The sequence below is a fragment of the Syngnathoides biaculeatus genome, chromosome 3 (genome assembly GCF_019802595.1).
Source record: "Syngnathoides biaculeatus isolate LvHL_M chromosome 3, ASM1980259v1, whole genome shotgun sequence".
In the NCBI taxonomy this organism is placed as follows: Eukaryota; Metazoa; Chordata; class Actinopteri; order Syngnathiformes; family Syngnathidae; genus Syngnathoides; species Syngnathoides biaculeatus.
Window position 1 is genome coordinate 3,348,186 of NC_084642.1, and position 15,455 is coordinate 3,363,640.

Below are 15,455 nucleotides of genomic sequence, written 5' to 3' on the forward strand. Positions count from 1 at the left end.
GTGAGCATCACTCTGCGGCCTTTTGTATTTCGTCAATCAGAGAAAGTTTATGTACATTTTCAAAGGGTCGATACAGCGAAATTATCCACTTGTACTTGCTGATGAGCCGAGATGACTGTTTTGATAAGACTTTGATGAAGCTACAAAAAAGGGACGAGCCGCTCTCCTTCGGTGGCGTTTGTTTCTTCCCTCGCGTCGGTCGAGCAAGTTGGCGGCGAGCGAGCATTCCTGAGCACTTGAATCAAGCTCCGCGCAGTTGATTTAATCATCCATTTGGAAAGGCGGAGGAGAAACAACAGAAAATGCTCTACCTAATATGGACAAGAGGTTTGGCGTTTCTCAAGGCCTTGCGCGACCGTCTCGGGGAGCATCTCGCGCGCTAGGAAGATAGATAGCGACGGCAGACGCAGATAAAGCATCTCGAGTTGACATTTCGGCGTCAATCGGCAAACCATATTCACCGATATTATTTCCACACCTTTTATCCAACCTTCTTTCGCTCGTGAAAGCAGAGGCTTAACCCTTTTAAAGTCCGTCATCGCCGCTGCTCAATTTGGTATTTTCTCTTTCAGCCGAGTGGGAAAGGACCTCGCTTACCAGAAGTGTACTGTGTCATCAGCAGGCTCGGCTGTTTTGACTTGTTCTCCACTGTGAGTTTGTACAAACACACTCGAGCACACGTACTCGAGGTACGCGGCAAACGTGTATGTGTCTGTGTGGTTTCGACTGAATTAGACCTGTAGTCCGTATTGTTTTATTTTAGTTTCTGATTTTCCAAAATTATTCTTTGCACTTTTGACAATCACATTTTAAAGCAGGGCTGGAAAAAAAAAGATAAAAAACCTAAACAAGTGTGTCTCGATGTACACAAATGCAGGAAAGAAACACTGCAAAGGAGCATCAAAGTGCTTAATTTTGATTAATCTCATCCATTTTAATAATGCAATCATAATATTTTCCTCCATAGCTCACCACAGTATGATAGACATTACAAGCACAATACAGTAATGCCTCGGTTCTCGACCACAATCCGTTCCAGAAAACGCTTCGAGGAGTGATTTGTTTGAAAACCGAATCAATGTTTCCCATTACAATGAATGGAAGAAGAAATAATGCGTTCCAAGCCTAAAAGATTCAGCTTCTTAAAGCATTTTTTTTTTAGCTTTTCGTGATAATAAACTGCATAGGAGAAATACGTGTATAGTTTAAATTCTTTATATAATAAAGTAATGTAAGAAATATATTTATTTTTTGCTTAAAATGTATGCTTTAGTAGTAGGTTACGCTAGGCTGGGAGCGCATTGCCGTATCTGTAGAGACTTGCTCCTCAGCCTTGTAAACGTTTTTTTTTTACTAACAAAAGTGAAGAATAATTTTAAACAAGCAACTTGCCTTCTTTGGAGCCGCGATTGGGCGTTAATACGGTAGTTCTCGATAAGAAGAAAAACAACAGTCACTACCAAGACGCGTCTGTATACAGAGGCTGCGTTATACAGAACAACATAAGTGCGCTGGTTGCGCCGCGGGCGTTATGTCATTTCTGTTTTGTTTTTTCAGGGGGCGTTCGAGTTTACAATAACAAAACGCGTCGTGGGTGAGTCAGCTGCTCGCGCCTCGCGCGTTATGTTATTTCCGGGTGTTTTTGGCAACATGGGAATTTACAACAAAGCGCGTCGTGGGTCGGGGCGCGTGCAATATGTTATTTCCGGTGCCGATTTTCATTCAAAAACAGAAGCAAAAAAAAAATCACAAAATTTTTGTTCGAAAACCCATTTTGAATATGCATTGTTCTCAAATGAGTCAATTTGGCATTATAAATACTTTGTAATTTGATATTAAGAATAATTCCTAGCTGAAATGAAGCGATCACTACACAGGCATGTGTGTATTTCACGTTTATGGCGAAATCCGTCGATCTTTTCTCGTCTTTTCAGATGGTATTCCAAAGAATGATCTCTTTGAATATCTTTCTCGTCTGTTGTGACAACCAACAGCACAACACGTCTCGAGCATTGTAAATATTCTCCTCCGGTTCAACGTCTCCCACAATGTCGAGCGGCTCTATTTGACCTGCAATATGGGGCCCTGAAAACGGTGACGTCACGTGCACGGAGCTCTACCGCCGGGTAAAGGTGAACCACGATTAAGTGAAGGTTCACTGGATAATACGTTTCAAAACAATATGACACAAAGCACAAAGTGTCACGTATAGCGACGACAGGATTATATGTAGAATGTGCAGCAGGTTCAAAGAGAAATACACTTATAATGTCCATATTTGATACCACGGTACGCTCTTCTCGTCACCGTCGTTCAGATCTTAGATGAGGTGGAGCGGCGACGGGGCGTATCAGCAGCGCTGGTCTATCCCTTCATGAGGAGCCTGATGGAGTCGCCCTTTCCTGCGCCCGGAAAGCTCATCAAGGTCAAGACCTTTCTGCCTGGTGCAGGAAACGAGGTCAGGACGCAAAACCCCGTCGGCGTTACGATTAAATGATTTTCGTGCGTTTTCTCTGATAGGAAACCTGCCGAAATTTGTGATGTTAAGTGGATCTGTGTACGGTGTTTCAGGTCATCGAGCTGAGGCGGCCCACCGACTCCAGACTGGAGCACGTGGACTTTGACAGCCTGTTCGCCTGCCTGGGCGTCCGGCAGGTCGTTCGGGTCTTCGCCTCGCTGCTGCTGGAGCGCCGGGTCATATTTGTGGCCGACAAACTCAGGTCGGGCTCCTCCGTCGTACTTCACAAACACAACTGCGACAAAGCTGGAAAGATTTGCTGTCGTCTGGATGATATCGTAAGGGGGAAAGAAAATGTCGGAAGAAATATTTACAGCGATCTGTATGGATGAATGAGAACCTCACAAAATCGGGTCCTAATAAAATGGGGAAAATGTAACATGAAGTTATCACTGACTTGTGATACTAATGTTTGCAATCACTCGACTTTATGTATTGTTTTATTGCTGTGACCAAATTATATATTCCTTCCTTGCGTTATGTGTATTTTACCTGTAAGACATGTGAAAATGATAAATAACCGGCGTAAGATGTTTGTGTTACAGAGTTATACCGGTATATTTTTCGAATACACAACCCCCCCCCCCCCCATGACATTCTTCCAACTTCCATTCAATGGATGCACATCAAATGTCGTAAATGATTATAATGCTTCCGTAGATTGTTGCCTGGGTCGTCTAAAATGGTGAAGAAGCCCGTCTGATAAGATCAGTCATATGAATTTTCAATATCCTAGTACAAGTAATTGAAAATGACATATTTAAGTATTTATTACTCTAATACAACGTCTTCCAGGGTTTTTCCTTTCGTCATTTTCAGCCCGATATAGTCGTATTTTACCCTCAAATAAAAATTCCCTTGAACCCAAAATTTGGGTTCTGTTTGAATTATCGTAACTACCGTAATTCCTGGCTGACACAGCGCACCTGGTTATAAGCCTCACCCAGTACATCTGTAAAGGAAATACCATTTGGTACATACATACATACGCTGCAGCTGTGTAAAAGCTGCAAGTGCCCACATTGAAACACGAGATATTTACAAAGAAAGACGCTACGCAGAGACTTTAACGCTAACACTAGCGCTGCGCTAACAGGGCCGGTTAAAAAAAAAAACAGCATACCGGTAAAAATCACTGAGACATGGCAGTAACACGCAAGAGCAGTACTGACAGGGCCGGACCGGTAAATGTCACTTCCTCGGCACTTATATTCCACCGGTCTCACTCTTACCTTTTCCGCTCGAGTGCCTCCTTGCGGTCGTTGGAAAAAAACGCACAAATTAGTCGCATCACCGCGTAAACCGGATGTTTGAAAGCGTGCGGAAAAAGTCAAGGCTTATAGGCCGGAAATTACGGTAGTTCACACAATCCAATTCAGCTTTATTATGAAGAATTTTTAAGAATAATACTGCTGACGAAAGTGTTTAACATGGCAAAACATTAAATAAAAATATAGCAACGAACAATACATGAAAAAAACTTGAAAATGATTTAAAAAAAAAATATATAGCCATTTAAAAAAAAAAAAAATCTGAACTCAACATCTCAAACTGGGACCGGTAAAAGTCACTTCCTCTGCACGTATATTCCACTGGTCTCACTCTTTCCTTTTCCGCTCGAGTGCCTCCTTGTGGTCGTAAGAAAAAAACGGACAAATTAGCTCCATCACCGCATAAAACCGCAGGGTTGAAAGCGTGTGAAAAAAGTAGCGTCTTATAGGCCGGAAAATACGGAAGTTAGCACAATCCAGTTCAGCTTTATTATTAAGAATTTTTAAGAATAATACAGCTGATGAAAGTGTTTAATATGGCAAAACATTAAATAAAAAAATATAGCAACGAACAATACATGAAAAAAACTTGAAAATGATTTAAAAAAAAAAAAGAATATAGCCATTGAAAAAAAATCTGAAGTCAACATTTCAAACTGGGATAAAAGACAATGGGGGGGGGGAATACGTATTAGGAAATAATTTCAAAACAGAAAAATGAAATCATTGCGTAAGAATGAATGACAATTCCACAATCGTGCGAGCTTTCTCTTTGTTCTGATCTGTTATTGAAGGCGGCTGCCACGGCAACAGCCTTTAAATGTGGGCGTCGATCAAAAGAAGCGTTGACTGCAGAATGCGTTGCGATTGTTTGCCGTCACACGACGAACTCTGCGTCCAAACGCGGACTCCAATGCCATTCAAATCCATTTTTTTTTTCAACTTCCCACGTCATCCGTCCTCCGAGCACCAGGAAGGAGTCTGCTAACGAACAAAGATAAATATGGCACGCATTCATATCGCGACCCCCCCCCCCCCCGCCCCACCTCCTCCTTTTGTTAACAGATTGAGCCGGTTCTGCATTCTCCCGAGTTCCTTTCTCATGTTCCTGCTTTGGGCTCCCAATGGCCACGCCGTCGCTTTCCCCGCTTAAGAGTCCAGATGATCCCGATAAGAGGACGACGAGTCACGAGGGGTCTCGAGGGGGACCCGGCGTGTCGCTAGCGAGGCGTTTTTTTTTTTTGTTTGCCGCGATGCGGTTCGCCGTACCACAGAGGCCAGTTTAAACAAACATCGGCAAATGTGCAAGGGGTGGGGGGGAGCGTTTCCTGTGTGCCGCTGCGACGTCACCGTTTGTCTCGCTCGGCCGTGCCCGCCGGCCCGCACGAAACCAGGAAAGCAAACGGCCGTCGTCCCGCGTCGTGACTCACCGCGCAAGGCGTATCAAACAATTGCAAGCTACGCGAGCGTAATCAGGAAATCAACGAGTATTAACGATACTGTCGGTTGAATTACTTGCTAATACGCGTCTGTTTGGATTAGGAAATGCGTTTACGGTATTTCCTCGCTTCGGCGGCGGATTAATGGCTGCCACGATGAAAAAAAAAAAAAAAAAAAAAAAAGCCGCTCCCTCCGGGGTTTTGCTACGTTCTGCATCCCCAAAATAGCTCTTCGGCGGAACATCGGAAATGTGCATCAGAAAAAGTCGAAAACTCTGAGAGGGAAAGCTCTTAGACAGTCGTTGGTTGTTTTTTTTTTTTGTCGCCGTACCGTCCGCGCGTATGAACGGTTGCGCTGGAATTTCCACACACTTTGAAAGAAATTGCTGTCCCACGTTCCTTTAAGGCCAATTGATTTTCAACAGATGGTTTGTTCCGACAAGTTCAGCGTCCAATTGAATGACATCACCGTCGGTTTTTGCCACCTTTGCCTCGCCGAACTCGACCAATCCGCGACTCTCGACGCTCGTAGTTATCAGGAAAACTTTGCGCATGCTGGCCAAATTATAGACGCGTGTGTGGATGGATTTCTTGGCAGAGAGAAAAACAAAAAAAAAAAAAAGCAAAACCTCCTCCCACCCTATAAATGTCTTTTTTTTTTTTTAACCATGTGTGCAAAATGAGTCATTTTTATTTTTGTGTGTGTCATTGTTCAGAATCAGAATTATCTCAATTTTTAAGTATGCCAAAAACGCCCAAGGAATTTGTCTCCAGTGAGTTGCAGGCGCTCTGATGTGACAATAGACGGCCAAAAGACCCCAAAAATATTGAACACTACAGTGAGCAATGACAGAGTAGTGGTAACGTGTTGATGCAAATAAAATTAATATTTCGCAAATGATTCAAAGTCCCCCGGCAATTTAATGGCGAGAGGGAAGAAGCTTGTTTGAATATCTGCCTGTTTGTCTTCGGGTACGCCCATTTTCCTTCCACATGCCAGAAACTTGTAGGGTCAGTCAACAAATGACTCAAAATTGTCCGTAGGTGCAAAGTCCGGGGTGTTTGCCGCCTCTCGCCCGAAGCCAGCGCCACCGCGGCCCTAGTGAGGGTGACACATTAATGGCGAAAAAAGTTGGATAAAATAATTGATTGTTCTCTCTTTTAATTCATCCGCCCATTTTCTCTGCCGCTTATCCTCACGAGGGTCGCGGGGAGTGCCGGAGCCTATCCCAGCTGTCAACGGGCAGGGGGGGGCGGGGTACACCCTGAACTGGTCGCCAGCCAATCGCAGGGCACATCGAGACAAACAGTCGCACTCACAATCACACCTATGGACAATTAATGGTGCCCAATTAATGTTGTGGTTGGGATGGCGGATCAGCTGGCAAAGCGTTGGCATCACCGGGTTCGATCCCGCCCCCGTGCCTGTGTGGGTTTTCTCCGGGTGGGCACTGCGGTTTCCTCCCGCATCCCAAAAACATGCCACAATTATTGGACACTCTAAATTGCCCCTCGGTGTTATGATTGTGAGTGCGGCTGTTTGTCTCGATGTGCCCTGCGATTGGCTGGCGACCAGTTCGGGGTGTACCCCGCCTCCTGCCCGTTGAGAGCCTGGATAGGGTCCAGCTCTACCTGCAACCCTCGTGAGGATAAGCAGCAAAGAAAATGGATGGATGGATATAATTAGCTGTGGTTAGTAAAACCCTAATCAGGTACAGTAGGAGTCTGTCTAATTTTTCAATGGAAAATCGCTTCAGTTTTCTATTAATTCGAAGAAGTGTTAAAATAATAATTGAACTCAAGTGTGGATTAAATCAAACTCTTCCAGGTGGTCTTGGTACACTTCCAAACAAACGCTGGCACCATTGTGGTGGAAAAAGCGAGCAAAACTCAATCCAAACTAATTAACCAATCACGTTTCACTCTCAAGGGGTTGACACTTTTGCATTTTCAAACCATTTTTTTTTTTTTTGTTCTACCAAGTATACAGTCAGGAACACTTTTTTTTGTTTGTTTGTTTTCCTCAGAGGTGAAGACGAATAATCGGGTGCATGTCGGATTTTCACCACTTGCAAATGATCTGAATTAAGACGGTCTCCGTTTTCGAACGTAAATCTTGAAGCGCACATTCCCGACCCGGCTCGCTCCGACCATCCTTCACGTTCCGAATAACTTCCCCGAGCGCTCTCGCGCGAAATCAACGAGCGAATGACGGAAGCCCCCGAACGGGGCGCTGACGAACGCGCAGAGGTCGTGAACCGCGTTCAGAGCGAGTGATGTGAAAATCAGCCGGTTCTGCCTCCCCCCGTGGTCTTTGGCCAACATTTCACGTGTTTTGAGTCCCGTGGAGCGCATGACAACGTTGGCCCCGTGCCGGCACGACGCAGCACAACATGTGTATTACTGCGTAATACACGCATTACTAACATTCTACGGCGGCGATCGCGCTCAGTTTGCAACGCGCCACCTCCGCTCACGTCCAAACCAAAGTCATCTGCAACTCCGGCTTTTATTAATCGGCACAAGACGCCCGAGCCGGGCCGTCCGGTTCTTGATGAGTTCAGCACGGCCACGAGAAAGTCATCGTTTAGTTGACGTCGCCGCACTTTTTTTTTTTTTTTTTGCTCTTCCTGCAGACTTCCTTTCATCGTATTTCCTCTCCTTGCCATCTGGGTGAACGTGCCGGCGCTTCGCACCGAGAAAAGGCAGACATCTTAATGGATTGTCCTTTTCCAAAATAAAGTGTGAGCCATTATTTTAATCACTGATTTAGATAAAAGTAGTGATTTGCAACATCCTTGCGGCATCTGTAGACAATTATGAAGATTTTTTTGGGGGCAGGGGGTATTAATTACTTTGGGATTTTCACTATGTATTTACATGAGGACAGTGGGTGTTAGAGAGGAAGATGCACGAGATAGGCTGAAGTGGAAAAAGATGACACGCCGTGGCGATCCCTAACGGGACAAGCCGAAAGAAAAATAATATTTTCATCCATCCATCCATCCGTCCATTTTCTGCTTATCAGCCAATCGTATGGCAGATAGAAACAACCAATGGCTTGCACTAAACGCGACAACCTGAAGCTAACCCACGTAAGAACAGGGAGAACCTGCAAAAGACCGGACTTGAACCCGGGTCCGCAGAAATGTGAGGCACATTAACGTGTCATTATCCGAGCCGCTTATCCTCACAAGGGTCGCGGGAAAGCCAGAGGCTAGCCCAGCTAGCTTCGGGGCGAAAGGCGGACTGCACTCTGAACTGGTCGCCGGTCAGTCACAGGGCAGATGAGCGGGAATCGATCCCACGCTGCCCGCACTAAAGGCAGGCGTGTGTACCACTACATTATCAGTGACTCCAGATTAGCATATACTGTAATATTTATATGGTAGGTCTTTTTTTTTTTTTTTATGACGCATGGTGTGTTGGTGTCATTCTTCTACAGGGTCAAGTGGCAACCTTTGCTAGTGCTCATTGTTTTCACTGCAACCCCCCCCCCCCCCCCCAAAAAAAAAAAAAAGTGTGCGGTCGGTGCTGGTCGTTTAAGGGTTGTCGAATGTAATTGATCCGTTTGCTCTCAGCGTGAGAGTGTGCGCGTGTCCGTGTGTGTTTGCGTTTAGCCTGCGGCGAAGCTTCTCCAAAATCTGCGCCCCCCCCCCTCCCAGTCCGCTCCCCGTCGGGATGGGGGGGGGGATCTGTTTGGAATTATCCCCCCCATGTTATTTATTTATTGAAAATGCTGCAGTTTGGCTCACCGCCACCATTTAGAATTTTCCACAGTTTTAGTCCGGTTGTTTGAGTCCAAACGCCGGAGAGAAAAGGGACGAGCTATCTTGGGTTTATCAGAACAAATTGGTTGTTTCACTCTGCGTGTGTGTGTGTGACATAGAAGAGAGCAAAATTTTGTTTATGCTTACTGTTGATGACAGCGAGCACAGGGGAAAAAAACAAAACAAAACAAAAAAAACATTCCTCATAAAAAGTCCATCTCGAGCGGGGTGCGTTTGCATACCACGTTTGATCCCGGTCTTGTTCTTGATCCGTCTGCGCCGCGGTTTATTTTCACTCTCTTGTGAAACGCAAGGCTGAACCGTTATGTCGCGGATGATGGGGGAGGGTCGGGTTGCGGGGTTCTGGGTTCAGCCACCGTCAACAAGTGACGGATCGTGAGAAACGACGGGCCGCTATTTGGCATCTGGATGTTATACCGCAGCTGTCAAAAGGGGAACCGAAGTGCTGCATTTTTGGGGCTATTTGCGTCAACGGGGCTCCGATTTAACGCTTTGCGGCGTGTCCAATGGTTGCGACTCGGTCGTTCGTCATGCTCGCTCCCCGGTACCCACGTGCGTTGACGGGGATTCACACGCAAAATACTTAATACGCTTTTTTTGGGGAGTCAATACGTGGATGGAGAGGCTGGCCATACACGGGGGCCCCCTCACATATTCTAATGATAAATAAACACAAAAAGAAGGGCTGTGGTAAAAGTTGTGGTAAAACGTTGAGAATGTTAAATAAAATGTTTTTTTTAATTGGAAAAAAAAATGAAAATTAAAGGTTGTTTCAAAATATCACAATCATAATTATTTAAATTTAGAAAAAAAGGGAAAAAAATCTTAAAAATGAAAATAAAAAACGTGAAAGTTCCGTCATAATATGCAAATATTTTAATAAAAAAATAAATATATTAAAATAAACGATTAATATTACAAGAAAGCACAGTACTACATACAACTCCTTGCTTAGTTACTGATGACATAAAATTCTGCTTTTTTTCCCTTTTCAATATTTTTAACCACTTACTTAGCATATCCCTAACCTAACAGCATAATTTATGTCTTTTTTTTTTCATTTTAAACAATTTTGGAAAATAAGAAAAAAACGTTTCTAGTGACCGTATTTTCCGGACCGTAAGGCCCACCTAAAAGCCTTTAATTTTCTCAAGAGCCGACGGTGCGCTTTATAATCCGGTGCGCCTTATATATGGATCAATATTGAGCCTTTGGTGCAGCGCCATCTAATGGATGCATAACGTAACCCCAGCCTCTACTGTAGCGTCTATTCTATGCGCCTTATAATCCGGTGCGCCTTATATATGAAAAAGTGTTAAAATAGGCCATTCATTGGCGGTGCGCCTTATAATGTGGAAAATACGGTGCTGAGTTCATTCGTGTCCCAAATGTGACGCAGCTGTGCGAGGAGCGGTGGCCTGGCCACGCCCCTGACAAGGAGCTCCGCCCACGGCAGTGGCCAGACCACGCCCATGACAGTTACTTGCTATAGACTAACCTGCAATTGTAAAATCTTCCTTTTAGATTCGTCAAAATGATTTGATTCCCTTAAAACGTGTTCCCAACTTTGCAAATTCACAATTTTGCAACCCAAGCGGTACTTTTTACTATTTTTTTGAGTGTTTGTCGTTGTTCTCCACCTTCGTTAATACTGTGAAATCCTCTTCGGTGTTTTTGTGGCGTCGCCCCTGCAATGCCTCGATGTTTTTTTTTGTTTTTTTTTCAGTACGCTGTCGAGCTGCATGCACGCCGTGGTCGCGCTGCTCTACCCGTTCTCCTGGCAGCACACCTTCATCCCCGTGCTGCCCGGCTCCATGTTGGACATTGTCTGCTGTCCCACTCCCTTCCTGGTGGGGCTGCTGTCCAGCTCCTTGCCCAAGCTCAAAGAATTGCCAGTAGAGGAAGTGAGTCCAAACGCGTTTTATGTTTTCCAGCCTCACCGCCGATTCTGTAAAATGATGTTAAGCACGAGTTATACTGTCACGCCATTGGCCTTGTAGGCATGAGAACCAATGAGATGTGGACACGAGTACTATACAGTGGTGCGGTGACTTGATTGGTTCCATGACCACGCTAAAATTCAAAATCTTTGTTGTCATCACAAATCATTTTTCCCTCTTGAAATGAATGGAAATTGGATGAATGAAAAAATATGGAATCTTTCTCATGAGAAAACTGCCACTTTGCAGTATTGTGCTTGATAAAAGGTTGCTGTCGTAACACAATTAAATAACATAACAAGATTTAAACAGTGTATGGAAGACGATGAAGTCATTGTCCGGCTTCTTCTGCGCAGTATATGACAGACTCGGAGATACCTCGCAGGCGCATCTTCTTTATCCTCTGTGAAGAATAACCCATATAGAGCTTGTGCACGTGATGCTACCATTTTGACGGCGCCATATTGCGGGTCAAACAGAGCCGCTCGACACCGTGGGGGACGTTGAACCGGAGGAGAAGATTTACAATACCCGAGACCCGTTGTGCTGTTGGTTGTCACAACAGACGAGACAGATGTTCAAAGAGATCATTCGATGAATTACCAGTTGAAAAAAATCAGAAACTATCGATGGATTTCGGCAATTAAACGTGATGGACGGTGCCCAACCAAAATACACACGCGCCTGTGTAGCGATTGCTTCATTTCAGGTAGGAATTATTCTCAATCTTAAATTACCAAGAAGTATTTATAATGCCAAATTGGCTCATTTGAGAACAATGCGTAAAAAAAAAAAAAAAAAAAAAACTGTCGCGGAGGTTTACAAAGGTTAAGTGTGGTCGCATTCGCTTCCGTGTACGTTCCGTGGAGACTACGTCATCGTTTTTTTTTTCTTCCAATCATAGTTAATGAATGCGCATTTGTGTAAAACCAGGGGTCATTTATTTAAATATTGGTATTTGTATTTATTACTAGCTGAAAAGATGGATGGATTCCGGTAAAGGTTAACATGTAGCCGAATACGCTTCCGTGTTCACGAGCCGTCAAAACCGTCATTATGTTGGATTTATTCCTGATGAAAACAGATCCAGCAACAAAGTATTTGCATGCGTCCAGACTTTTATACGCTTTCAAACTTTTCCGTGTAAATCTCTACGACTTACTCAGCGGATCCATGTGTAGATCCAGTCGTCCAAGACAAGTGGAAGCAAATTAACTTATCGGAGAAAACATCGATTTCGGCATTAAATATGGGTCCTCTATGCTTATCTAATTTTTCCACGTACCGTCGTCTTTCACCTTCTAAATGTCTGCCCCTGTTTTTATTTTATATTTTTCAAACAGAAGCCAGGTAGTATCTTTTCTCTCCTGCAGATTAACTTTAACTTATTTTAAAACCGACTCTGGCCGTCATGCTGCAAGACATATTTCCGTGTCGTCTCCAATCAACTTAGCATTGAGCAATGCTTAGCTTGACCGCCAATATGGCGACGTAAACAAAAGTCACATGATTCTACGATGTGGGTGCACGAGCTCTAGTGCCAGGCTTTCAGAGGAGAGAGAGCGCTTTGTATATCACTATGTCTGTATTATACTGCCCCCACGTGGCCGAAGCGTGCACCCAGAAGATAGTTTGTGCGCATGGAAAATAAACGGTACGCAAGGATTAAGTGGAGGAATGAAATATTCTTCTCAGTGTATGATTTCAAATACACATGTCTAAGCAGGTGGTGAGCATTAAAGTGCTGGCCGCCATATTCTGAGATGCTGTTGTTTTATGGCTGTTATTGTTTCATCTCGTCAGGCGTTAATGGTGGACCTCGGAACCGACCGTTTCATCAGACAGGTTTGTATTTTGACGTACGGTAGCAGAACTACACCGCAAAATGCTGTTGATCCCCAGTGGTTGGGGCGTGTGTCTTATCATATATTTTTGAAATACGTTTGTTGATAGATGGATGACGAGGCGTCGCTGTTGCCGCGGAAACTTCAAGCCGCTCTGGAGCAAGCGCTGGAGCAGAGGAATGACATCCTCAGTCAGGACTCAGACAGCGAATCGGACGAAGGTAAGTAAGCGACGCGGCGTCGGACCGTGAGCTTCTCAAGTAGAACAACAACTACTGTTTGAAAAACAGGGCGGCACGGTGGTTCAGCTGGTAAAGCGTTGGCCTCACAGTTCGATCCCGGCCCCGCCTGTGTGGAGATTGCATGTTCTCCCCGTGCCTGCGTGGCTTTTCTCCGGCTGGGCACTCTGGTTTTCTCCCACATCCCAAAAACATGCAACATTAATTGGACACTCTAAATTGCCCCTAGGTGTGATTGTGAGTGCGACTCTTGCCCGTCTCTGTGTGCCCTGCGATTGGCTGGCGACCAGTTCTGGGTGTACCCGGCCTCCTGCCCCGTTGACAGCTGGGATAGGCTCCAGCAACTCCCCGTGACCCTCGTGAGGATAGGGGGCAAAGAAAATGGATGGATGGATGTTTGAAAACATTTGTAGTGCATAAAAAGTGCACTCTTTGATGTCATGTTGTCTTACGTCAATGACAGAAAAAAATTAATATGCAAGTACAGCTCAATATATGACACTGTGGAGGAATATTTCATTTAATTCAATACTTTTGTTCCATTGAAAAAGTTAAATTCTCATGATATAGGTTCAGTATGCACAGAGCGCAAGATTTCATTGTTTTTTTTTAATTGTTACGATTATAGCGTTCATCTAATGAAAATGCGACATTGACAATCAACAAATGGAAACATGAAAATGTTCAAACGATTTATTTATTCAGATACATATCTATAGAGTGGATATAAGGACTACATGCCTCATGCGAAATTGACAATCAACAAATGGAAACATGAAAATGTTCAAACGATTTATTTCTTTAGATACGTATCTATAGAGTGGATATAAGGACTACACGCCTCTGTTCAAATAGATTTTTGTGATTATTTAATAACCCATTCATGGGCAACGTCCCATTTTTGGGACATCACGATTTTCACGCATTATATCCTTCACTATATCAAAATATTGAAGTGTTTTAATCTGAAGCCATAATTTGGTATCAGGAGAGGATAACTCGTCAGTCAAAGTTAGCAGTCAGATTTTTGGGATGAGATCATAAATTAATAAAGTTATCATATAACTTAACCATCAACGAAATAGAAGTGTTATTTCCTTGATTGTGGCCTGTTGGGAGATGTTACGATGTGGCGACCCCTAACGGGACAAGCCGAAATAAACTTACTGACCATCTCAAGAACATAGCCAGACTGAAGGCTTGCATGTGTGAAGCAGACGAGGAGAAGTTCATCTATGCTTTTGTCTCAATTGGACTTGACTATTGTAATGGTCTTCTGACTGGACTCCCCAAAAAGAGCATTGAACAGCTGCAGCTCGTTCAGAATGCTGCAGCTCGGGTTCTGACCAGAACAAAGCGGTCGGAGCATACAACTCCAATTCGAAAGTCTTTACACTGGCCTCCAGTCAGTTTTAGAATAGATTTTAAAGGTTTAAAGTGTTACTGGTCAATATTTCACCGAATGGTTCCGGCCCTGAATACATGAAAGAAATGCAAATGGCACACAAACCCAGTCGGGCTCTGAGATCGACTGACTCAGGTCTAATAATGGAGTGCAGAGTCCAAAGCAAACACAGTGAAGCAGCATTTAGCTCGTATGCCGCAAAAAGAAATGGAATAAATTGCCAACACAGATGACGTCAGCCCAAGTGTCAATGTTTTTAAATCCAGATTAAAAACTTTTTTTTCTCATGCGTTTGAGTACTTCCACTTTCCAATGATTTTAATTGTACTTTTTCAAAAGTTTTTATGTATATGAATGCTTTTAACCGTGTAAAGCGGATTGAGGTACCTTGAGTGTGAAATACGCTCCACAAATAAATTTGTTTTGCTTCAGGCTTTTCCCGACATTTATTTTTGCTTTTTTATCAGAGGCAGAGTATTGTTGTTTTGCTTTTGTTTTCGTTCTCTTGGAATGTTTTGTTTTAAAAGTAAGGTAACTGTATCAAGGTTTTTTTTTTTCAAGCTTTAAAAATGTGGGATTTTTTTTTTTTTTTTAATTCTTATTTAAGCTCTCGCTTAAAGCGGCGTGAAGCTAATTGTGTTGTCACACTGGCATAGTGTCAACCATTGTCATGGCAACTCTGGATAACCTATTTTCAGACTCTAATAATAGTGGCTCAGCCAGGATACCTCATGTTCTTAACGCTAACATAAATGCGGAAATTACTGTTCGCATTCGTGTAAAGTGCTCGCACAAAGTCAAGTAATCTGACGAGGTGTTATAACAGGGGTGTTACACCTTTATTACCTTGGCTTTTTATCTTCTCATGCCATATTTGTTGCACTATGTGGGGGAAAAAGATGTGACTGGCTTTATTTCAGCAATGTAAAGTGAAGGAGAAAAACAAACCACTTCTTTCTTAAAGTATGTTTCCTTAAAATGACTTGAAGTGGGGGGGGGGGGGGGGGG

The 15,455-nt window shown here is 43.8% G+C and overlaps 1 protein-coding gene and 1 long non-coding RNA gene across 4 annotated transcripts in view; one reads left to right on the forward strand and one right to left on the reverse strand.

Annotated features, from left to right (window-relative positions):
* The window catches only part of dennd2b (DENN domain containing 2B), a 65,852-nt gene that overhangs the window by 46,492 nt on the left and 3,905 nt on the right, over positions 1 to 15,455 (forward strand). For all 3 annotated transcript variants that reach the window (XM_061813751.1, XM_061813750.1, XM_061813752.1), the window contains exons 12-17: positions 573 to 650; positions 2,318 to 2,458; positions 2,572 to 2,720; positions 10,746 to 10,923; positions 12,763 to 12,804; positions 12,913 to 13,024. In XM_061813751.1, coding sequence (XP_061669735.1) covers positions 573 to 650; positions 2,318 to 2,458; positions 2,572 to 2,720; positions 10,746 to 10,923; positions 12,763 to 12,804; positions 12,913 to 13,024 — 700 coding nt within the window. The remainder of the gene's footprint in view (positions 1 to 572; positions 651 to 2,317; positions 2,459 to 2,571; positions 2,721 to 10,745; positions 10,924 to 12,762; positions 12,805 to 12,912; positions 13,025 to 15,455) is intronic.
* On the reverse strand, positions 4,248 to 6,454 carry LOC133497678 (uncharacterized). Its single transcript, XR_009794084.1, has 2 exons — positions 4,836 to 6,454; positions 4,248 to 4,770 (listed from the first exon to the last, which is right to left on the reverse strand). It is a non-coding gene; the product is annotated as an uncharacterized LOC133497678 (long non-coding RNA).